This window comes from Leopardus geoffroyi, chromosome B4, assembly GCF_018350155.1.
Source record: "Leopardus geoffroyi isolate Oge1 chromosome B4, O.geoffroyi_Oge1_pat1.0, whole genome shotgun sequence".
NCBI classification, from domain to species: domain Eukaryota; kingdom Metazoa; phylum Chordata; class Mammalia; order Carnivora; family Felidae; genus Leopardus; species Leopardus geoffroyi.
The window spans coordinates 28,854,117-28,879,187 of NC_059341.1; the positions used below are offsets into that span (position 1 = coordinate 28,854,117).

General features: G+C 34.7%; 1 protein-coding gene across 7 annotated transcripts in view; it reads right to left on the reverse strand.

The window, feature by feature from the left end:
* The window catches only part of ARHGAP12 (Rho GTPase activating protein 12), a 121,603-nt gene that overhangs the window by 17,628 nt on the left and 78,904 nt on the right, over window positions 1-25,071 (reverse strand). For 3 of the 7 annotated variants that reach the window (XM_045466090.1, XM_045466089.1, XM_045466086.1), the window contains 5 exons: window positions 17,838-17,963; window positions 13,732-13,806; window positions 13,387-13,401; window positions 8,810-8,871; window positions 4,699-4,780 (listed from right to left, as the gene is read on the reverse strand). In XM_045466090.1, the coding sequence (XP_045322046.1) occupies window positions 4,699-4,780; window positions 8,810-8,871; window positions 13,387-13,401; window positions 13,732-13,806; window positions 17,838-17,963 (360 nt within the window). The remainder of the gene's footprint in view (window positions 1-4,698; window positions 4,781-8,809; window positions 8,872-13,386; window positions 13,402-13,731; window positions 13,807-17,837; window positions 17,964-25,071) is intronic. The other 4 variants (XM_045466091.1, XM_045466087.1, XM_045466093.1 and 1 more) reach the window with 2 other exon arrangements.

Genomic DNA, 25,071 nt, shown 5'->3' on the forward strand with positions numbered 1-25,071 from the left:
GATCAGATTTTACATATGCAGGCCGACGACTGACAGAATTTTTCCAAGAAGAAAGCAGCGAAAGCAAGAGCTCAGAGACAGAGCCCTGTTGGCAGAATGACTTGATGGAAAAAGGGAAGAAAGTGATGATGTCATAATAATGCACAACGGCAAAATGACACATAAGAGAAAAGCATATGGAAACAAATGGGACAAAAATACAATTCCACAAGCAGACACAACACAAAGCTTAACTTCCAAATATTTTGCGAAGGCCCTAGCATTTATATCTCAGAATTATTTTCTGATTCTGTTACTATGTAAGTTCATGCTTTATTTTTAACATGAATGCTTTATAGAAATTACATTAAACATTACACTAAGCATTTATATCTCAGAATTATTTTCTGACTCTGTTACTATGTAAGTTCATGCTTTATTTTTAAGGTGAATGCTTTATAGAAATTACATTAAACAGAAATTACATTAAATATCTTCGTCTGTATTCACAACAGAAGACCTGAAGGGTCACAGACGGGAGTCACATCTGGCCCACCACCACCTTACCCAGCAGCCCCTGAATCTGGGAGCTTCCTCCTTGCAACCTGCTGGGCAATGTCCCCCAGTGGCCCTACCATCCAGTTTGCCTTCTCTTCCTTTAGGACAAGTGGTTCTCAACCACAGGCAATTCTGTCCCCCAGGGGACATCTGGCAATGTCTGGAGACATTTGTGGTTGTCACACCTGGAGGTGAGGATGCTACTATCTTCTGCTAAATACAAAATTTACAGGAAAGCCCCCACAACAAAGAATTATCTGCCCCCCCAAAATGACAATTTTTAGATATTTAAAAGCACATATAAATAAATTTGAATAATTACTAATATTTGTGGGGTGATTTTTATAATACTCAAGGAATATGATGAATGATATCCCGAAAGGTAGCACAATACATGTCATGTCACATTATAACTGTGCACTTGTCAGTCTTCCCCATTATAGTGTAAGTCATGAGGATAAAGACCATGTTACTTACTTGTAACTCCCCAAACTTAACACAATGCCCAGAACAAAATAGGCTTTAAGGTCTGTTGAACAAATCAGGTGAAATGAAGTAAGAAAAAAAACAAGTATAATTTATGTTATTGATATTACAATCCAGTGGATAACTAATTATACAGAAAACAACTGGAATATATCCTAAAGGGGAAAGAAAGGCTCACTGGATCATGTATCACCTATGTAAAATTTATCTTATATAGTGGAGTTGCATGGTGCATATGTACGTTTTGTTTACTTAATATTAACTATCCATGGAACCAAAAATAAATGCTAAGTATGAATTAATTAAAACAAAAATCAATTTCAAATAGTGTGAGTGATTTTGCTCAGCCTTCAATCAATGAGTATATGCCCTGGAGTGAGCATAAGATTTGAACCTGCTCTTTCTTCAAGTAGATCTAGGTATAGGTTTTCGCACTAATTGTGAAACTAATTTTTAAAGAACCAACTGGACTGGGGACCAACTAGCCCCTTAACATAAACCAAGTGGAGGGCAAGCAACCTTCCAACATCAAAGGCAGAAAATATCTCTGCTAGAGACCAACTTCTAACACCTTTCTAAGAGATACTCAAGGACATTTTCACTGCAAGTGATTTTTGTCATTTTGGCTTAAATCTAGCCTTAGAATCTCATCCTCAGGTAAGGTGTGATTTCATTATATAAACAGGATACCTTTTACCTACAATAGATCTACTCGGTGACTGAGCAGAGAAACAAAGCTGTGATTTTTTCAAATCCTTTTTAACAATCCTAATTACAGAGTTAATTAAGAAGCCTTTCACATATTTCACCAATTTTTTAATATTTATGAATGTTGTATGTGCCAAAATATATTGTACACACTCATATACTTTTTATTTGAATCATCTTGACTTGCTTTTACTTAGCCCATTTAAATTAGTTTTCATTCACTTCATAAATGTTACATATGGAAAGAAAGTCTGATTTTTAAATTTGCCATAAAATAAAATTTAAGAATTAACTGCAAATCCAAGCATTTTATCATCTCACATCTGTTTAGTTTTATTTAATTATACCAATTTGAAATGATTACAATATATTCTATAATTCAAAATACATTAATAAAATTTCATTTAAAGGCAGTAGTTCAAACAGTGAATCCCTAAACTTAAAAATTAATTAAGAATTCTACAGTTTCAAAATTGGCTGGCTCACTGAATTTTACACTGTTTCCGTTATTGCCACATGGTAATACAGTAACACAACTTTAGCTGATGAACAGAAATACCTCACATCCTTTGTCAAGATTAGATTTAATTATGAGTTCTGAATTATGTAAGATCTTCAAGAGTGAAAACCTTAAGTAAAATGCAACCAGCCTGCACTGATGATCATGAGCTGAGGTATTCACTTAACATCTTTAAATTTAAAAAAGTTTTCATTTTCTTTAAATAACATACAAATCTGCCTAGCTAAATGACACCTCTTACCACAATGTTCTCTACTTTATCTGCACATACCACAACCTCCAATCTTTAAGTACCAGAAATTATCAAACAAATAACCATTACTCGGCTTTCTTTAGGTACTTTTTTATTACTTATTAATCTCTAATTGCTTCTCCATTCCTCTTCTTGCATTCATTTCCTGCACTCGATTTCAAAGAAAGCTTGAGCCACAAGCAGGAAGAAGAATTGCATAACCCTCTAGAAATGCATTAGCACAAACAAAAAGTACCATATGCTTTACCTCAGAAAAAAAAAGGAGAAACACATAATTATCCATTTACTTTAAGATAAATTTCAATCTTTAAATATGGAAAGCAGATCACAGGTCTGTTCCACCATTCTGGTTAAACAATGAAGCAAATCAAAAAATTGGTGAACAAAACAGAAGAAACATTCTAGAATGTTCATATTAGTGCCTAATCCAGAGGATTTGGGGGTTGTTGCCATATCAGAGTTCTAACATGTTCTATGCATTCCTGGTTCTGAGCAATAAGTTAAATGGCTGCATTATAAATGTAAATGAGTAGAATTTGCTTGAATTTTATAAATGGATTTCTTTTTTTTATCAAACATAAGGCCCATAAGTCCTGTTAATTTTAAAGCAACAGTAAATATAAGAAAATACTGGTTAAGGTAGGGTATAAAGCAGACTAAAGACGTTAGATTGATTTCATTTTAAATTTTATTTAAGCTTGACTTTTCAAATTCAATTACCAAAAATTTTTGGAAATATTCTGAGGGTGGACTTTGGAGACAAAATGCCACCTACTTCTGCCACTTAGTAGCTAGCTATATGACCTTCAGCAAGCTCCTTAACTGTTTTACACCTCATTTTCTCATCTACAACAGGGGAAGAGGGGATGATAAACAGTAGCTATCTCAGACTTAAAAGGGTAATAATATATGCATAATCTTCTGCCCTTAAAGGAGTACCCTGTTAACTATTATGTCACAAACTGTAATTTTTAATATTTCTATTACAAATTAACTGAGGGGTAACAATAGCAAACACTCAGATATACAAAAAACTTCAAAAATCCCACAAGTAATGGGACATTTACTTATTCTTCTAAATGCTGGCTGACATACACAGATATGTAATCACTGACTAGTAATCCAAGGATCAGATCACAATTCAAGGTGGGGCTTGACACATTACTGTTTATTTTCTGAGTAATCATCTGAACTGGCAAAACCACAAAGCATAAGAAAGCTTTTACAGGTGTCCCCTGCTTTTTGGAAGTTTTATACCACTTTGCTTTTACAAAAGACCTACATTAGTACCTGTTTTTGTTAACCAAAACAAATCTGATGAGTATTTGCACTTTCATTAAAAAAGGTGAAGAGTGGGGCGCCTGGGTGGCTTGGTCGGTTTATCGTCCGACTTCAGCTCAGGTCATGATCTCACGGCCCGTGAATTCGAGCCCCGCGTCGGGCTCTGTGCTGACCGCTCAGAGCCTGCGGCCTGTTTCAGATTCTGTGTCTCCCTCTCTCTCTGCCCCTCCCCTGTTCATGCTCTGTCTCAAAAATAAATAAACGTTGAAAAAAAAAATTAAAAAAAAAAAAAAGGTGAAGAGTGAAAATAGCGTTGGACATTTGTTGTCAGTGAGCAACTGTGGAGGCAAACTCACACCCCAAGCTCCCTCTCAGGGAACCACACTAGCACCTGAGCATCAATCCACCATGGTTTTGACTGTGTAAGCATCTGTGCTTTAGCTCGTTTGTGCATCCATTAGCAAGATATTTCCTAAGGTATCAGAAAAGCCTAAAAGAGGGATGGGGGTGGGGTGGGGGGAGGGATGAAAATGCCCAAAAATTTTTCCATATAAATTAATGGTAATTGCTTCTTTGCTTTATGAAGTTTCATTGGAATGCTCTGCTTTCGGACAACCTATAACATCCTGGAGGTGAATAAAGAGAGATATTTTGTTCTATTATGTCCAAGTAGCAAGCTCACCTTTCAGTCCAATGGATACAACAGACTTTGATGATTTAAATAATACAACTTATCAGACTTCTAATTAGCCCTCTTGTTATGAGTCAAAATGCATCTTTTTAAAGATTTCATTTACTTTTATTTGCATACCAGCTGTAGCTAGAAGGACTTTGAAATACTACATGAAATTCAGGTGAAATACCTTCCACAAAATTTAAATGTATAAAGCCCTCAAAGAGAAGAAATACTTACCCAACTTGTGCTGCTTCCTTGAGTTTTGGTAAAGAGTAAAGATGAACCTTGCAACACGGCCCAAGAAGACAACCAGTTCTTTCTGTAATTATAAATATGACCAACTAAAACTTTGCTACTTAGTTTTTCCAACTGCATTTAAAATATTAAAACCTACTTAACAATGTTTTCCACAATGTATACTCATTATTGACATTCTAATTGTATTTACTGAGAATATAATGCCCCAAATAAATGAAGCTAATAGAGATAGAAGTTATCAGAATAACTATATACCTAATTAAGTTCTCATGGACTAATCCAGCACACCTGTGATCAACGGTATGAATTTATTTTGAAGTAACATGAACTGAACCCTTTATCTGGCAAGAATTACCCATGATTAAAAATTAGGCAAACATGCCCCCTTCACCTAATTCTTTATAGATACATATTGTTTTATATTTCTTAGTATTCTCCCTTCCCCTAATACAGCTACACAATGTAAGTGATAGATACTAGGTACAAGTATACAATAAATTACATATTCATTGATCAATGAGGTTACTAAGATGAGGGTTTTTTTATTGTCCTAAATTACAAAATTAACACATATATAAAACTCTAAATATAAAATGTATGAAGAAAAAAATGTATAAAGAGAAAAGTCCCTATTTCTTCTCCTTCAACCCACATTCCAAAGACAAGCAATATTTACCTTATAAGGAAATTCAACTGCTGGCAGGCTAAAATGAATGTCAAATAGGTCTACTACAGAAATTTATTAAGGCCTACCTTACTGCCAAACATACTGACGGTTTTGTGAAAATTCTATGGGTACTAAAAAGGTTTATTTTCCTTTTTCAGAATGCAGAACTCAATACATATCAATTAGACCTACTTTATTAGTTTTTATGTATACTTGAACTTCATGGATTAAAAGTAAAATAAAGTTTACTACTACTAAGTTTCTATCTAATTTTCCTTTTATTTCCTGGTGTTTTTGTTTATGGTAGTTAATGCTACTTACTTGGTGAACGGCTATTCCTAATGATTAGATCTTTATTGTGGATTTATCCACAGTTTTTATCATCTTAAGTCCCCATCTTTGTGATGCTTAATGCTTTCCTTCCCCCTGCCCCCTCCGAACTGAACATGTCTGCTATTAAAAGCCCCATTCTTGCTTTACTTTTTGTATCTTGGACATGCCCTTTTTTTTTTTTTTAAACTTTTCTGAATCATTTTTCAGGTGTCTCTTTTATATATAATATTTAGGTGGGTTTTGTTTTGTGCTTCATCTGAGTTATCTTTTTCTGTTAATAGAGGAGTATAGACATTGACATATGTTTAGTCCTTGTGTCATCTTTTTGCTATATTTTCATTTCATTTTATTTTTTGTTTTGTGTGGATCTCTTAAGATATTTTGAAGAGATTTATTTTTATTTGTAAATTTTTTTTATACTCAATCTTCTATTTCTAGAGAGATCATCTACTGATTCCCTCCTCTGAAAAATGCTAAAATTAGTGTATTTCTATTTTAAATAAACTTTTTGAATTTAGTTCTCAAAATTAGAAAAACTATAGAACTAGTAAACATATTAAGAATATTGAATATTAAATAGTGAATTAACAATAGTTGTCTCAAAGACTGAAGCACTCGTGGGACTGAGCTGCAAGCGGAATTAGTCACAATTTTTTCCCCAGGAATTTTTTCCTGGAAAAAAACAACAAAAACAAGACTGATGATCATACTATGGTTATTTAGTCTTGAGCATTTGGCAGGTAGACATTATCTCAAAAATAAATGAAGTGAGCGTGTCATTTAAATGACAGTATTTGTTGACAATAAAAAATTAAAGCTTTCAAAGGGTAAGTAGAATTTGGGAAAACCTGGCATACCCACCACTGTGATATGGACGATTTTCCAATCCTTAATGATTTTTCTGATGATGTTACAGATTTGTGATTCTTTGATAATATAAAATATAAAACATTTGAAAAAATCAGCAAACTTTAGTGAACCAGTATTTTCCAAATGATCCACAAGATGCTACAAAATTGTGCATGGGTAAAGATTCATTCAAAGTGCAACACAGACCGATGGACTCTGACGTGACTAAGTAGGAAAGTTCACTAACTGCAACTAACACGTGTGGAGTTATGGTGTAGCAGAGAAATATGTGCAATAACCTAAGAATATTAAACTACTCCTCCCTTTGCCAGCTTTATATATGAAAGGGAGGATTCTCTTCATATACTTCAGCCAAAACAATGTGTCACAGCAGACGGACTGCCAGCATAGATGAGAATCCAGCTGTTTTCCAGCAAATCAGATTTCAAAGATTTGCAAAAATGTAGAACAATGCCACACCTCTCAGGGAAATCTTTTGTGTTGGAAAATGCAGGTATTTTCCTTCATAAAAATGTGTAATTGTGTTATCTGTGTTAGCAGATAATGGGTTATAGTTTTAAGAGTTGCAATACTTAAAATTTCTTAGTTTTAATTTCTTAAAGTAAATAGCTATAGCTATAAACTACATAGACAAAAGTTCTTTGCAGTATTCAGTAATTTTTAAGAGTTTAAAGGGGTTCTCAGATCAAAATGTTTGAGAACCCTGGATATACACAAAAGTAAAAAAACTATTTTGTTCAACTCCACACAAATAAATCTGAAGATGAAATGGATGATTTTCTTAGAAAACATAAATCACCAAAAGTATTCCAAAAGAAGTCGAAAATCTAAAAGACTACCACAGGAAAAACAAAAACAGAGAAAGTGGCCAAAGAACTATCTGCACTACACATGCTCAAAAGGGAGAAAAGGAAAAATAAAGACCCCATTCACAAGTGACTCCACCCAAAGAACAGATGAAGGAACAAATAATTGCAGTATTTGCAAAGCTATTTCAGACCACTTAAAAGAAAAACTTCCAAGTACTAAAATGGGACAAAGACAGTTCAGTTAAAGCAAATCTTAAAAACTCAACTATATGTAAATTTTAAACTCTTCTTTACACAACAGACTGATCTCTGTTGACTATAAAATCATAGCATTTTAGCAGTTTTTAAAAACTGGGGAAAATCCAACTTAGCTTATAGAGTTAATTTCCTTGATTCATTAGGAGTTACTACACATTAACCAAAAAAGCCAGCAACCCAATAGATAAGCAGACAAAGGGGATGAACTAGCAATTCAACAACAACAAAAAGACCTACAAGTGGCTTATGATGTTCTACCACATTAAAAATAATACAAATTAAAAATATCATTTTCTCTCTAATCTCTATTAGCAAAGATCAAAAAAGTGGGCAATATATTGAATTGGCAAAGGTGCGGAGAAATCCACTGCTATTAGAGGTATGAACCGATTCAGTGCCATAGAGCATAACTTGGAACACTATCAAAATGACTACTGCATATGGCTTAGCAAGTCCACTTTTGTAATTTATTCTACAAGTATATTTACATACTTGCAAAATGAACTATGTAAGATGTAATGTATAATACTGTTTGCAATAGCAAAAAAAAAATGTAATCATTCTAAATGTCTACCAATAGACAAGGCCTATTTACCTACCTGCAAATAATGGTTAAATAAACTAGGGTACAGCCACACAATACTGCAGCAGTTAAAACCAATGGGCAGCTCTACATGAACGAAACAGAACCATCTCCAAAATAAACTCTTCAAAGACTGTTTAAAAAATTAATCTATGCATATACAGATGTATATATCTTCTAACTGTGGAAGAAAACACTATTTCTCATTAGACTTAACTAGTTGCTTCTAGGGAAGGGAACTCATGGATGACTGACTTTTGGCTAAATATTATGCATATCTTTGTTTTTTACCATGTGCACTTACGACTTCCTGAAAAAAATGTTTAAATAAAGGTAATGCTTGATCAGAATCCTCTGCTTTATCACCTCTGAATCTAGTACCACCTTTAGAAATGCCAAGACAAAGGGAGATTTTCATACATTTCGTGACAATCCCACATACGTTATATTAGAAAATACATTATTTGAAATTCTTATGAACCTTTTAATCATTTCTACTATAACTATATTCATAGCTTTTAATTTCAATCAAATAATACATGTCAGAATATTAATGATTTTTATACTTACCGAACCTTTTTCCCATTTTCAGTAATTTTTGTTACGTTTAATAATCCATATTTTTCTTGACCCTATGTAACAGAGTAATACCATTTACACATCACTCATCTAGACAGCAAAATCTAAATTCTTATATATGATTAAGACAAAATGATCTGGTACTCTAAAAATCAGCTTAAAAAAAGATTAGTCAGTACGTAATATGCTTAGTTCTAAAGTATGTTAGGAATACAATTTCCTAGTACTTCCGTAAGGTTATTTTCGGTAACTTTACAATTAAACCTTTCTTCTTCTCAAGTCACAGCAGCCATAAAGTACTTTGCTGTCAAATTAGGTTTCCACATGAACACTACTAGTCAGTATTGGGAAAATGATTTATGACTTCCTATTCAAAGAAAGTAATACAATGCTATAATGATAAATACTACAAAAAGAAATTATTTGCTTTGTATTATTTTACAGCAGTACTGCCTGAAAATTAGTTAAGATACTAACCTCCTTTGTCAGAATGTAAAAAACTAAATAAAACAAATGCAGTAACTGTATTAATAAATTACTCAAAAGTCAATGTTTCTATGCATAGAACTGGCCTTAATGTGGCATTAAAAAATTAAGTATGTGCTTCATTAAACATACTATCAGATGGTAAATTGGGCTCTGGACAAACCAGATATAGTAGTTAGCTGATGTCAAATAGTGACACAGCTTTATCATCAAACCCCTTGAAGGCAAAACCACTTTGCTGAAGTTAAATTTGATCTTAAAATTCTTCCAGGTGGAAGAAAGGAAACACTTTCTCATTGCTTAGCTTCCAATATTCAACTGAATTTAATGTACATGAGTTGATGTCTATATCAATCGTCCAAATAAGTAAGCACTGTATGTATATGACAGAACAATTTTACTTCAACCAAAACACACACACACACACATACACACCAAAGAAAAAATATTCCCAATTCAGAATTTATTTCTACTTAATTTATCCCTCAGCTATTTTCTCAATGTATTTCCATTAGAAAAAGATAAATCTTTCTTGTATGAGAGATAAACATGATGTGGACTGTTTTCTCAATAATGTCTAAAAAATAACGTTTGAAAGTTTTGCCTACTCTGCCAAAAATTCTCATCTATAGACAAAGCTGATAAAGTATTAATGTTCATCATTTGTGGTATAATGAAGACTCGGGAAATACCATGTGAAGTTTTACTATAATTTTTTCATGAAACACAGGTTAGATCTCCTTAGACATGCAAGCCTGATACTTCTAACAGTTCTCTATTGCCTCTTAACAAAAACATCAATTACACAATTTTAAGTATGCACATTTAAGTAAGAATATTCCCAACTTACTATCAGGAGCAGGGAGGGGGGAAAAAAACCCTTTCAATGATACAGGAACTAAGTAACAACAACTGCCAGGAGGGCACTGCTTATGTGAGCTAGGGGACACAGGAATTGGAAGAACAGAGGAGAGGGAGTCAAGCCTATAAGAATGCCAATCCAAGGAGCACACTCTTAATTACAGAAAAGAATCTGATGGTTCCCAGAAAGGAGGTGGGTGTGAGGACGGGGGCACTTGTTGTGATGAGCACCAGGTGATGCATGGAATTGTTAAATCACTGTACTGTACACCTGAAACTAATACTATACTGTAGTTAACTAACTCAAATTTAAATAAAAACTTAAAAAAAATGCACATCTGTCACAGACACACTGGGAAAGAGATTGGGTTCTTGCATCAGCCCACACCTATTTAATCCACACTGTACTCATACTTCACGGAAATATTAACACCGATCTTCTTAAAAAGCATATGCGGCATATCTCAAAAAAGGACTTGAAGGGGGCATTAAAAACAACAGTAATGCATTTGAATGGAAATGAAACAAGAAAAAAAAAGAACATGTTTAAAATTTATACTGAGGGATGGAATTTTAAATCTGGTTTGATTAGAAGAGGTTAAATGAAAATATCACGCTGAGTGAACAAAGCCTGTCAGAAATGACCACATATTGTATGATTCCATTCTTATGAAACGTCCAGGATAGGCAAATCTACAGAGACGGAAAGTGCGATTCCTAGTTGTTCAGGGCTGGGTGAGATGTGGAGGTAGAGGAGTGATACCTAATAGTATGTGGTTTTTTCCTGAGGTGATGAAAAAATTCTAAAATTGACTGTGATGATGGCTACACAAACCTGAATATACTAAAAACCATTTAACTATACATGTAAGTAGGTAAATTGTACAGTACATGAATTATATTTCAGTAAAGCTTTTTATAAAAACAAAACAGGATCTGAAGAGATAGATGGGCACTTTGCAGAGATTTTAAGATGACATCAGGAAGCTAACAATGATTACAGTATTATTTTCATTCCTAAATTTGTAGCTTTCTTTTTCTTACTGCTAAGGCATTATACTAACCAGATTTTAACTCACAAAAAGGAAGTATTAACCCGTATTAACCCATTAAGAGTGGGAAAGGCAGGCTTGGTGGAAAAAAGACTTGGTGGAAAAAAGCACAAGTTGAGAATAGGGAGTGGAGGGCCAAGAAAGGGAAAAGTCAAGGAGGGCAAAAGCCTCAATGGGAAGGGGCCAGATGGCCTGGAAGAGGTGTACTCCAGAACAGGAAAGAAGAGTTGTATGATTATGTGGAAAAAAGAATGGAGTCACGCAGAACTAACAAACCTATTCAACTTTTCACTTGAAGATAAAAGAATCAAAGAGGAAAATAGTGGCGAGACAGTTCCCTGTGATGGCCATCAGGGGGTACCATGAGTCCAGGATGGTCTAGTTGCTGTCAAACTCTGGAGAAAAGGGGTCAATGGTTTGGGAAATAATTTGCAAATTGTCCTTTTAACTCTATGTGGAACATTTGCAAATTTGTGTTTCTAGTCTAACCTAGGGATTCGCTTTTACCAAAATGTAAATAATTTATAAAAGGTCTCCTTAATAATTATGTATTACCTGTATTTAAAATAAGTTAGAAAGGATTTCTGCTTTTTTTCTAGATGTGCTAATAAAGAGTATTAGGGTAACAACACCTTAGATTCATACACTAATTCCTGACACCACCACTAAAGTCATGTTCACTTTTATCTTTAATGTTTATGTACCCAGTACTATGTTACATAATGCAAAAGATCAAAAATAGAAACTAAAAAAAGTAGTCACTATGTATCCCTTGGGAGTTTAAAACCTTAGTAGGGAGATGACAGGTACATGAGTTAACATTTACACTATTCGATGCAATAAGAGACTTGGCAATTCAGGAAAAAAAGAAGAGATCATGGGGCGCCTGGGTGGCTCAGTCAGTTGAGCGTCTGAATTCAGCTCAGGTCATGATCTCGCAGTTTGTGGGTTTGAGCACCGCGTCAGGCTCCGTGCTGACAGCTCAGAGCCTGGAGACTGCTTCAGATTCTGTGTCTCCCTCTCTCTCTACCCCTCCCCTGCTTGCTCACTCTCTCTGAAAAATAAACATCAAAAAAAATTTTTTTAAAAGGAAGAGACCATTATTATGCTAAGGTTAGTCTGGCAAGGCCTCTGAAAGAGTCAGTCCTGACTCTGACAATGAATGTCAGAAGGAACTGTGTACAACATGTGATATGAACCATAAAAGATGTGATTCAGTTAGGGAATGGAGAAAGAGTTACAAAAATAAAATGGCATCTGTGGAAGCCTTTGCCTCTAAAAAATCAGAAGTATCATATAAGTAAGTCTACTACAGTTCCATAAAATAAGGAAGTAACAATAAAAGTCTGCCTTTTAAAAAGCTTTAAAAGTTTTATTCATTCATTCAATAAGTATTTACTGAAAAGCTACTACTCTGTGTACCCACAGAAGTACTAGGGCTCCTCTATTACTGCTCTAATAAAGCTTTTCTTTGTCTAGCAGGGAAGACAAAACACAAATAGAGGGTCTGAGGTTCCTATAAGAAATAAAAATGAGAAGTGTTATCTTATTTTCTATAATCAAGTAACATATAATTACATACTACAAAGAGTATCACAGAGAAATCTGACCAAATCTAGAAGATTCCAATGAGATTCTCTGAGGAAGCAAAATCGGAAATGAACTTCAACAAACGAACGGACGTTAACAGGCAAAGATGTGGGAGAGAAATGGTTCAGCGGACAGAGAAATAACATGTGCCAGGACCTTGAGCTGAAAAGCAGGCTCTTTTGAGGAAAGAAGTGCAGTGCAGCTGAGGGAAAACAAGCAAGGAGGGAAAAGGAGGACACAAGAAGTGCGAGGGAAGGCTGGAGCATGCTCAGTCCTGTAGTCCTCATTACAAATGGCGATCTTCATTCTAAAAGAAAAGGAAAGCCACTGAAGGGGTCTAGCAGGATCAGCCCAATACAGGGAAGACCAGGAGGGACTGCAATACACAGATTAAGTAAACTTTCATCCAAGTCAAACCAGGTCTCTGAAGAGAAGTCATCTGGAGGTTTTCGGTTTAGGGCAACCTTAAAGCTGAGTTACAGACCTCTAATATTCTTCTGGCTTAGACCCGTCATTGAATTGTACAGCACAGAACAAAAGTGGTGTCTGTGCTCATTAGGAAGAAGGGAAACTGCTTACCTTTGGACTGCTGTCCTGAGGAAAAAAGAGTGAAGTATAATTTGACAGTATTTTCCAGGGATGTTATATTTATTTTAAAAAACCAAATATAAATTTGTCACTTACAAATATGGTATATAAATTATTTAATCATAAAGATACCATATTTTGCATAAAAAGGGGGCTTTTAAGTCTATAAAATGATTAAATTCTTAATTTAAACCTATTTTATGATTATTATCTAAAAAAACAAAGAAAGTTAATAGAAGCCCAAGAAATATTTAAACATTATACTTAGAGAAAATTAACTTATTGAAACTGATTGAAATAACTGGACTATATTATACTATATGCTATCATACTAACTGTATCTTGGTGCTTTGGTGAAGAGGGAGAAGATTCATTTTCAGGAAAGCAGGGTTTTGAGGCAGTTGGAGATTCCTACAAGAAATAAGTAATGAAAAATGTTACTCTATTTTATAGCATTATATTTCTCCCTCTATTCGCAGTGGGAGAGCTTAATAAGGGAAGCTAAAAAATTTTCTTCCTAGTTATTTTCTTTCTATATTCAGCTCTGAAACTAGTATGGTATTGATTTATAAAATACAGATGTCTTAAAGTTAATGAAATATGACATATTTTATTCTAATTACAGTTAAACTTAAATAGTGCATACAGAATTACTCAAAAGAAATGATGCATGTTGCCTTAATACCATGATGTTGTATCAGCTTCAACTGACCACATTTAAAATAGGTAAAATCTAAACACTTATGGATAAAAATGTATTAGTCACCATACTAACTGACTCTTGGTATAGCAGGTATGAATACCCGGGATTAGGCAAGCAACAGTCACAGGAATGACGTGGCAACTGCCAGAATGAAAACTTTTTTGGTTAATGGTTATCTACGTAAATTAAATTAAATGGCTATTAATATTTAAAGTAATTTCTAGCTAACTTTCAATTACTAGAAATAAACAAGATTTTTTAAAACACACAAAAAAACTTTAAAGATTAATAACTCTCCAGAAAAAAAATGTTTTAATGTCTAAGCCTACAAGAATATATAACAGGAGCAAATCGATGGTGTGTATTTTAAAAGCAATTCTGGTTTGTCAATATTAAAGACATGTTATGTGATTTCCACCACAGATGTTTACAAGACTCTTCATAGAAGACAAGACTGAAAAAACATTTTTGGTACCCACAGCCAAACTCCACTTAATTTTTTCCATTCCCCTAAATGCTTTATGAATAATCTTAGGAAAAGAGAATTAGAAAAATCATATGCCAACACTTATTATTAGTTTTCTTATAAAACTAAATAATGTGTTTGCACATTCATCTTCACATCTCTATCAGTCTACCATGGTTATGAAATCAGGTACTGTTAACAAACCTGGAAACTTGTATTAAAACACGATAAAAAAAAACATCCACTCCATATCCATTCACGTGGAAAAAAATATTCAGGTTTATACCATATAAAGTTTGTAAACAGAGAAACTAGATAGTAGTGAAAGTTTACAGAGAAAATCCCTGAAGGGACAATCTTACAAATCAAACATTCAAAGCCTATATTACTAATGAAGACACGTTAAAAGCATATCAAATGTATCTTTAGAAAAAGAAATTACACATATCTAGTATAGCTTCACTTAAGTATTTTTCTGACTGCTTCAGATGTTTCACTTTTTAATTTCTTGTGTGTCTAATATTAAGAGTTTGAAAAAAAGAGAAAAGATAGATTTGATGACCCACAAACTAAAAAATAAGTGAATGGTAATTATGATTTTTTTCATGACATTATCAGTCCTACAGAAATAAAAACCACAGCAAATGAAGTAATAATATATGTACAACAAGTAGAATTCCATAACAAAAGTTTTACACTTATTTATGTATATTTATAAATGTATGTGCATGTATATCTAAATGTCTACAATGAGGTTTTAGTAAAAAAAAACATACATAGGCAGGAACAGTGCACCCACACATATACATATACACACAGATATACACATATCTACCTTCTCCAAAGTTGTCTGACATCTGAATTAGGACTTGTATCATCATGACAACATTTGCTACATAGTATTAGGTTTCTTAATTATTTCTTTTTTCCTCTTTTCAAAGTCTATTCATTCATTTTGAGAGAGAGAACAAGCAAGGGGCGGGGAGGGGGGTGCAGAGAGAGAGAGAGAGAGAGAGAGAGAGACAGACAGACACACAGACAGACACACAGAGAATCCTAAGTATGCTCCAAGCTGCCAGCAGAGAGCCCAAAGCGAGGCTTGATCCCATGAACAGTGAGATCATGACCTGAGCCAAGATCAAGAGTTGGACACTTAACTGACTGAGCCACCCAAGCACCCCACTTTCTATTACATTTCAAGTGACACATCCTTTAACCCTCATCATACATTACTCAGCTAGTTTGTTCTGGCATAGTTCCTCAAATCTTAATGTATATACTAGGTGGTGATAATAAATACAAAAGCTTACTTGAAGTTATTATCTATGATTTCATTTATAAAGTTTAAAGTGTGGGTATTAAAAAAAAAGACCTTTCTACCAAAAATAAGTAAATCTCTGGTCGCAAGAAAATCAGGCTATCAGAACTCTGAAACAATCAGGTAAAAAAAGAAATGTCTGGGGCAACTGGGGGCTCTGTTGGTTAAAAGTGTCCAACTTTGGCTCAGGTCATGATCTCATGGTTCATGAGTTCAAGCCCTGCATCGGGCTCTCGGCTCTCTGCTGTCAGCACAGAGCCCACTTCATATCCTCTGTCCCCCTCTTACTCTGTCTCTCTCTTCTCTCTTCTCTTCTCTCTCTCTCTCTCTCGAAAATAAACATTAAAAAAGAAGGAATGTCGTAAGAACTTCAGGCAAGTTATTCTAACAACAGACTGAAAATAAATCTCAAAAAAGATTTTACAAGAGTAAGAAACTAAGTCTCCATCTGCAAAGTAATCATCCCTTTTACTCGAGAATGAAGAGGGAGTGGGGTTGTTTCAACAATGGCTTTTGGGGCACCTGGGTGGCTCAATGGGCCAACTTTGGCCAACTTTGGCCAACTCTGGCTCAGGTCATCTCACGGTCCGTGAGTTCGAGCCCTGCATTGGGCCCTGTGCTGACAGCTCAGAGCCTGGACCCTGCTTCGAGATTCTGTGTCTCCCTCTCTCTCTGCCCCTCCCCCACTCATGCTCTGTCTCTCTAGCTCTCAAAAATAAACAAAATTTTTTTAAAAAATGGCTTTTGCCTTAGAGCATTATATATGACAACATACACAAGCTTTGTGTCTACAATGAATTATAATCTGGTTTTTGGAGTTAAATAAATTTTTCTATTAAAAATCTCTAGGAATCCCACCTACTCACATTAATCCCAATGCTAAAATATTGAAGCATTCTTCAACAGCACAGGTTCCAGAATTTCATTCCTTTGATATGCCCTCTACTTTCAAATCACATAATATTCTTAAAAAAATATAAATTACAAACTGATCTACTACTTCCGTCGTTGTTCTATCAGTTTATCTTACAAACATAATGTGTGTAGACTGTTTCTACAGCTGCACAAAAAGCCTTACATTTAATTTCACAAAAATATTAAAGTCACTAAAAAAACAAACAAACACAAAAAACCAACTTGTTTTGACTGATTGATATAATTTATAAAGGAATTTACATCTGAAAGTACCTAGGCATAGAGAAACACACCTTAGGAGAGTTCATTCTATTTTCACTCACACACCTGAAAACGTAGGAAGCCTGTTAATTATGCTAAAGAAAAGTCTGATTATGATAAAATAAAAGAGTCCCCAGTGACAGATATCTTTTTAAAATAAGTTTTTTAGTTTTAGAGTGTTACTACTGCCCTTTCATTTTTACATTAGTATGGCTGATGTTCTACAAATTCACATGAATTTCCTACTCCATCCCCAAAATGAAGATACAACATAAAGAGAAAACTCACAAGGAAGTTAAAAGCATTATGGCTTTTCCATTCTGATTTGATTGCATCAAAATTTATCCCTTATTTGAAACAGAGAACACTACTTCTCAGATTGATAAAAGTCCTTCGTGCAGAGAACAATTAGGGAAACAGAGGAGTGGGATTCTGATCTTCCCAGCGGATGAAGAAAATTAACTAATGTCTTTACTATAAAACTTCTGGAAGACTGAAGATAAACAGTAACAGATATATGATTTTTAAAAAGGGTTATCAAAAGTATTTATCACCTACTAGGCTCAAACGTATACATTATTAAGCCACAGATAAGTCAGTCCACTGTGCAAAAATCAGTAAGCTTCAAAACCAAAACCCATTCTAGGATAAATTGCTGCTGTCTATATATAATAAAACAGTAGTCACCAAAATAGGAGACCCACCTAAGGAAAAAGATAAAAGTATAAAGAATAAAGAACATGCCAATATTGTCAACAGTTTTTCTCAAGAAGTCCTACCTTGTCATTGGTGTCCAAAACAATGGTGCTATGTCTCCACTTTGTTAAAACTATCGGTTCTTGCAGCCGCCTGTCCAGGCTCCTACTTTTAATTATTTCTCTTTGTTGTTGGGATGAAGCATTATACTAAAAAAAAAAAAAAATTATACCTCATAAATAATAGAAACAAAAGTGGAATCTAAACATGCAGGCTCCAAATGACACATAATGTTAGGCGAAGTTCATCACAGGAATTTTTCTTGTCTCAGTTTTCTCATCTTTGACCACACTGTGGCACAACTGAGATGATCAGGGGTTTTGGTGTTGGACAAAGTTAACGTTAGCTTGGCAAAATAAATATTCAGTCTCCGTGGGTCTCCGTTTCACCAACTGTAAAACAGGCATAACAGAAACACCGTCTCATTCACACCGGTGTTATAAAAGTTAAGCAGTATGGCGGCACCTGGGTGGCTCACTGGGTTGAGTGTCAGACTCTTGGTTTCAGCTCAGGCCCTGATCTCACAGTTTGTGAGATGGAGCCCCATGTGGGGCTATGGGCTGACAGCACGGAGAGTGCTTGGGATTCTCTCTCCTTCCCCCTCTCTCTGCCCCTCCCTGTGTGCCTCTCTCTCTCTCTCTCTCTCTCTCTCTCTCAAAATAAACTTAAAAAAAAAACTTAAGCAATGTAAAAAGTGCTAAATATTGCCCTAATAGTAGATTCTCAGTAAATATTAGTATAATTTGTAGAATGAAGTTGTTGAACAAATTTATTATTTTAAGGTTCCTTCTAATTCAAAAATCCACATGAATTCAATTTTTGGTTTAGGTTTTTAAAATAATTATTACATATAAAACAGTATCCTCACATTTAAAGGGTTGTTTGTTTTTATTTTTGCTTTCATTTATAAGCCAAACATATTATTATTTGTTTCTCTGAAGCGGTAAAACATAGCAGACCAGAAGATAGAGATGGTATTGGTTGGAAAGACCAATCCTGAATATATCAGTTGTGTGCAAAGAACAGAAAATAACTACCCCCTAAAATTACACAGAAAATTAAGAATGTATTATCAGTAAGGTATTATATCATGTGTTTGAAATGTCAAGTAGATCAGCAAGCATAAACATTTCAGAAATGTGACGTTTAGGAGTTATACTGATTTATACAGCCAATTTTAATAAATTATAAGTCATAAAACATAATTAAATGACAAAAAATTACAGGCTACATTCTTCTCCTGAAAGCAAAGGACACCTAATACCTATCTACTTCTCTCACCCATAAAAAACCCATCAAATCTTAAAATTTTAATGATTCATTACAATTCCAGTAAAATTATATTATAGGAATGTTTTTAATATTAAAAAAATCTTCCAACATGTTTCTCTATGCCATTTTTTTAGTCCCCAAAATGAGCCTATATAGGCCCCTTAAACTGTCTCCCAAATCTGTTACTTCATTCCTCACATTAAAATTTGCCAAAGCCAGGCAGTCACATATGGCATTTGTTTTTAAATCACTGTTGCTTAACAATTAGCAATCTTAAAATCTGTCACAGAAGTTCACAAAGGGATCATTTCTAGAATGAACAAAGATGAAACTTAAAGGCTACACCCCCAAAAATTCTTTGCCAGAAGTCTCTAAGTGAAAACAGAAATACACTTTCTCTTCAATACAAACATTGCAAGAACTAAAATGTATAGCTGTGTAGAGACATGTATACAAACCATAACAGATACCTACCTTAGCTTATGAGCTTTATAATTACTATAGTTGCTGAGAAATCCTTTCTACATGGTATCAAAGATAACATAAAACTAAACTGGGTAATAAGCACAATTGTAAATGTGTTGGTGGTTTTACTAGGGCATAGTAAGTTCATAAAAACAAAGCATAAATAAAATGTCAAACAGAAAATACTGCATAGACAGAAGACAAAAACAAGGTGCCACATAATTAGAGAAAGGAAAAATAATTGTTATTTTTGCACAGTTGTGTGCAAAGAACAGAAAATAACTACCCCACAGTTAAAACACATGCACACACACACGCGCATCTAGTCAAAAAGACGGCTAAGTTTAAAACTTTTCTAATCCCATTAAAAACACCTTTTTAACAATCTTAAATGAAATTTTATTTGAATTATTTCAAACATATACAAAAGAATAAAGACTCTAATGAAAACCCACCATCAAGTTTTAGCATATCTAATAGAAGACACTGCGTTAGGTACCCTTTAAAAAAAAAAAAAGGAAAATATTATAGACATGTTAGAGACCCTCTGAACACATCTTTGAGATTCCATTCCTCTCCCTCTTTTCCCAGCAGCATCATATAATTCAGTGGTCATCATTCTCATCACACTTTGATATATACTTATGCACCTATAAATATATTTACCTGTGGAGTTTTAAAAGTGATATAAATGGGGGGCGCCTGGGTGGCGCAGTCGGTTAAGCGTCCGACTTCAGCCAGGTCACGATCTCACGGTCCGTGAGTTCGAGCCCCGCGTTGGGCTCTGGGCTGATGGCTCAGAGCCTGGAGCCTGTTTCCGATTCTGTGTCTCCCTCTCTCTCTGCCCCTCCCCCGTTCATGCTCTGTCTCTCTCTGTCCCAAAAAAATAAATAAACGTTGAAAAAAAAATGTTTATAAAAGTGATATAAATGGAATCAGACCACATATTGCATCATTCTTCAACTTGCTTTTTGCATTCAACATGTTATTGTAAAAAACATATCCATGCTGGTGACTATGCAGTTCTGACTCACGTATTTTCACTTCTATAGAATATTACATTATATGTAAACACCACAATTTAACCATTATGCTACAAATGGATATGGCTAAGGTGGCAGTACTAATTTATTTATAGTTCTACCAGCAGAACATAATGCTTTGCACTGCCCTACTTGGAATTGCTGACTTTATATGCATTTGTATATATAAAATAAATGTTAAGTATACATACATATTAAAAAAATATGTGAAAGGTGAAATGCTAGCTCAGTGTTTTAATTTACATTTTCTGATTACCTATAAATTTGGACATCTTTTCATATACTTATTTCATGTATTTCCTCTCTGTGTATTGCTTAGTCATGTATTTTGCCTAATTTCAACTGGACTTTCTCTTACATACAGAAAGGATCAGGAAGTTCTTTATATATTTTGCTTCTAAATATTTGTAAGCTACTTGAGTTCTTGAGTTTAATATACCTTTTCCTAGTCCATAGCTCAGCTTTTCCCCTAAAAGGTACCTTTTATATTAGTGTTTTGTTTAATTTGATGTAATCACATCTGTCAATCTTTCCTTTTATAGGTTTTCGTTATTGTAGTCTTTTTAAGAAATCCTTCCCATTCTGAAGTCAAAGATATTTTTATATAGCTTTTAAAGTTTTGCTGATTAAATTTACATCTCTCATCTACCTGGAATTAATCATTAAGTATGACATGAGTCAAGATCTACACTTCATTTTTTTTTCCATGAGAATAACCAATAATCTTAGCAACATTTATTGCATAGTCCATGCTTAACTCATCGATTTGTAATGCCAGATCTGAGCTTTCTATTCTGGTCTATTTCTCTGTATGTGTGCTCTTACTACCCATCTTAATCACTTATTTTCATGAACCTCATCCCTCACATGCCCCACCTCCCATTTTCAGAAATACTTTGGTTCTTCATAGACCTTTGTCAACAACATTTAGCATCAGTTCCAAAAAAGGTGGAGAGGGAAAAAGTAAGTGGAAATGCAGTGAATTTATAGATTAATGTGGACACTGCACTAACACTGGGCCTCCCTGTCCAAAACCACAATGGCATATTGCACCATTTATTCAGGTTTTATGTTCTTCCATTCTGCTCTGCAATTTTCTTCATTAAGATCTTACAAACCTTTAATAGGTGTATCAGTAGTTACAACTCTTCTTGTTGTCACTGCTGCTAATGTAAAGAGGATCTTTATTTCTATCACATTTCAAACCTGACTTTTTACTAGAGAAATGGGTAGTTGTTTTTTTTTTCTTTTAAGGTTCTTTATTTATTTTTAGAAAGAGAGAGAGTACCCCCATGAGTAGAGTACAGGCAGAAAGAGAGGGAGAGAGAGAATCCCAAGTAGGATCTGCACTGTCAGCTCAGAGCCTGATGCAGGGCTTGATCTCACAAACCATGAGATTTAAGGCTGCCATTTTGTTTTTTATCCTGTTTATCATTCACATTTCTTCTTACCTTCCTATGGACTACTTGAAAAGTTTTCACTATTAGATTTTAATTCATCTATAGTTTCTTGAATATATCTTTTGTTGGTTTTTAGTGACTGCTCTAGGAATTACAATTTACATGCTTAATTTACCACAGTCTACTAGTATCAACATTTTACTATTTCAAGTGAAATGCAGAAAACTTATTAACAGTGATACCACTTTACTCTCCCCTCTTTATGGTACTGTATTTGGCTGTTTTAAGTATCATCTCTACCAGGGCGCCTGGGTGGCTCAGTTGGTTAAGCGCTGACTCTTGATTTCGGCTCGGGTCATGATCTCATGGTTTGTGAGATTGAGCCCCATGTTGGGCTCTGTGCTGTCAGTGGGGAGCCTACTTGGGATTCTCTCTCCCTCTCTCTCTGCCCTTCCCCTGCTCATGCACATGCACTTTCTCTCTCTCAAAATAAACTTTTAAAAAGTATCATTTCTAACTGCAATGAGTACTTCAGAAATGTTTTAATTTTTGTTTTGAATGTCAAACATAAGTTTTAAAACTCAAGACAAGTCTCCTCAGATATTCACCCTTTCCACTGTACTTTCTTCATTCTTGATGTTCCAGGTTTTCTTCAGTTATCATTTCCCTTCTATGTGAAGGACTTCCTATAGTAATTCTTTAAGAACGTGATACTGGTAATAAAATTCTTAGTTTCCTTTCCTTTGAAAATGTCTCTTTTATTTTCATTCTTGAAGGGCATTTTTGTTGGATGTACAATTATGGGTTTACAGTTTTTTCTTTCAGCATTTGAAAAATGTTATACCACTTCCTTCTAGCTTCATGGCTTCTGATAAGACATCCACTGCCTTTGAAACCACTATTACCCTACAGCTACTGTGTTGACTTGCTTTCGAGATTATTTTAGCAGGAAAGGAAAGAGAAGTCTTTAGTTTACAGAAATCTGACTACTATGTCTAGATGTGGGTTTCTTTGGGTCTATCCTGTTTAGTGTTGCTCAGATTCTTGGTTTGCCTTTTGCCAAATTTGAGATGTCTTCAAACACCGTTACTGCAAATATTTTTCAGCTTCACGCTCTTTCTCCTCTTCTTCTAGAACTCCAATAAAATGAATATCATAAATATCTAACACTTTTGTATTTTCCCCACAGATCTCTGATGCTCTGTTCATTTTTTAAAACTTTATTTTTTGGTGCACATGCTCATTTCAATACTATACTTGTGACACGTTTGCTCAAAATCATTAGGGAAAGCTGGGGCACCTGGGTGGCTAAGTCAGTTGAGCATCCAATTCTTGTTCAGCTCAGGTCAGGATCTCATGGTTTCATGAGTTCAAGCCCCGCATCGTTCTGTGTTGGCAGCACAGAGCTTGCTTGGGATTCTCTCTCTCTGCCCCTCTCCCACTCACACTGTATCTCTTTCAAATAAAAAAAATAAACTTAAAAAAAATCATCTGGGAAAGCAAGTCACATGACTGAACTCAGTTAACAGCAGAATATACCTCCACTCACAGTGGGAGGCCTCTACAAGGCACACAGCAAAGAGCACTGATACAGGAGTGGGTGCAGAACAGATCCAATGATGCACTCTACCACAGTAGGTAATATGGTCCTTTACCCTTTGATGGTTGTTACAACTGTCTCCCTATATTGAAGTTCTGAATATCCAGTAAAGTTTGTCAACACGTAGATTTATTTTTATATATCCTAGTCAGTATTTAAGGCATATTTTCTAGTTAAAGACTCATGCCTTCATTCAATTTTAGAAAATTCCTAGAAATTATATTTTTAAATATTATTTCCCTATCTTTTCTCCATTCTCCTTTTCTGGAATTCCTAGTATATGAATACAGGAAACCTCTCATCCATCTTCCATTTCTCTTAACTATGCTTTAATATTTGTTATCTTTCTGCCCTTCTGTCTGTAGTTCACACTACTGACTACCTACATTTTTTATTGCACTATCTCTTCATCTGAAATATTTCTTTTTTGAAAATGTTTTATTTATTTTTAAGAGAGAGAGAAAGAGTGCACATAAGCGGAGGAGGGGCAGAGAGGGGCAGGGGGACAGAGAATTCAAAGTGGGCTCCATGCTGATCGCAGAGAGCCAGATGCCAGGCTCAAATTCAATAAACCATGAGATCATGACCTAAGCCAAAGTCAGATGTTCAACCGACTATGCCACCCAGGCGTCCCTCATCTGAAATATTTCCAATTTATTTTTTATCATATTCACCTATTAAAATATCATTTGTATTTATTTTTCATAATTTCTTGTTCTTTTTAAATGAAAGGCTTCATTTAACTCTAGACATCTACAACATATTTATAAAGTCTTCATTAAGTTATTTTAAAAAGTAATTTCAACTGGAGTACAATGTTCCGATTCTGGATTTTTTCATGTTTATATAAGCGCTGGGGTTCTTTGTGTGTTTTACTTAGAATTTTGGATACCAGACTCATTTTGAGTGGGAGATATTTTGTTTTGTTCTCTTTTCATTCATCCTTATTTTTCTCTCCCAGTCCTTCCTCCTGTCTAGTTTTTTGTTTGTTTTAGTTTATTTATTTTTGAGAGAGAGAGAGAGAAAGAGAGGACACGAGTGGGGGAGGAAAAGGAGAGATGGGCAGAGGACCCAAAGCAGGCTCTATGCTGACAGCAGAGAGCCCAACACAGGGCTTGCACTCACAAAATGTGAGATCATGACCTGAGCCGAAGTTGGACGGACATTCAACCGACTGAGCCCCCAGGCACCCTGCTCCTGTCTAGTTTTATGATCCCCTTCACCTACACCCAATTTAGAACCAGGTATGCATAAATGTATGTGTGTATGTATTCTGTCTCACTTAGCTGTCATATGAACATGTTTCTTCTTTCCAAATTTACAGCAAACTCCTTGAGGGTAAAGACCATGCCCTATGCATTTGGATCCATTATAATACCTACACAGAGCTGACAAAGATATATTTATAAAATAGTTAGCTAAGTTTCTAATATCTATCTGCCCTGGGAGTTACAAACCTATCTGATAGAATTTATTT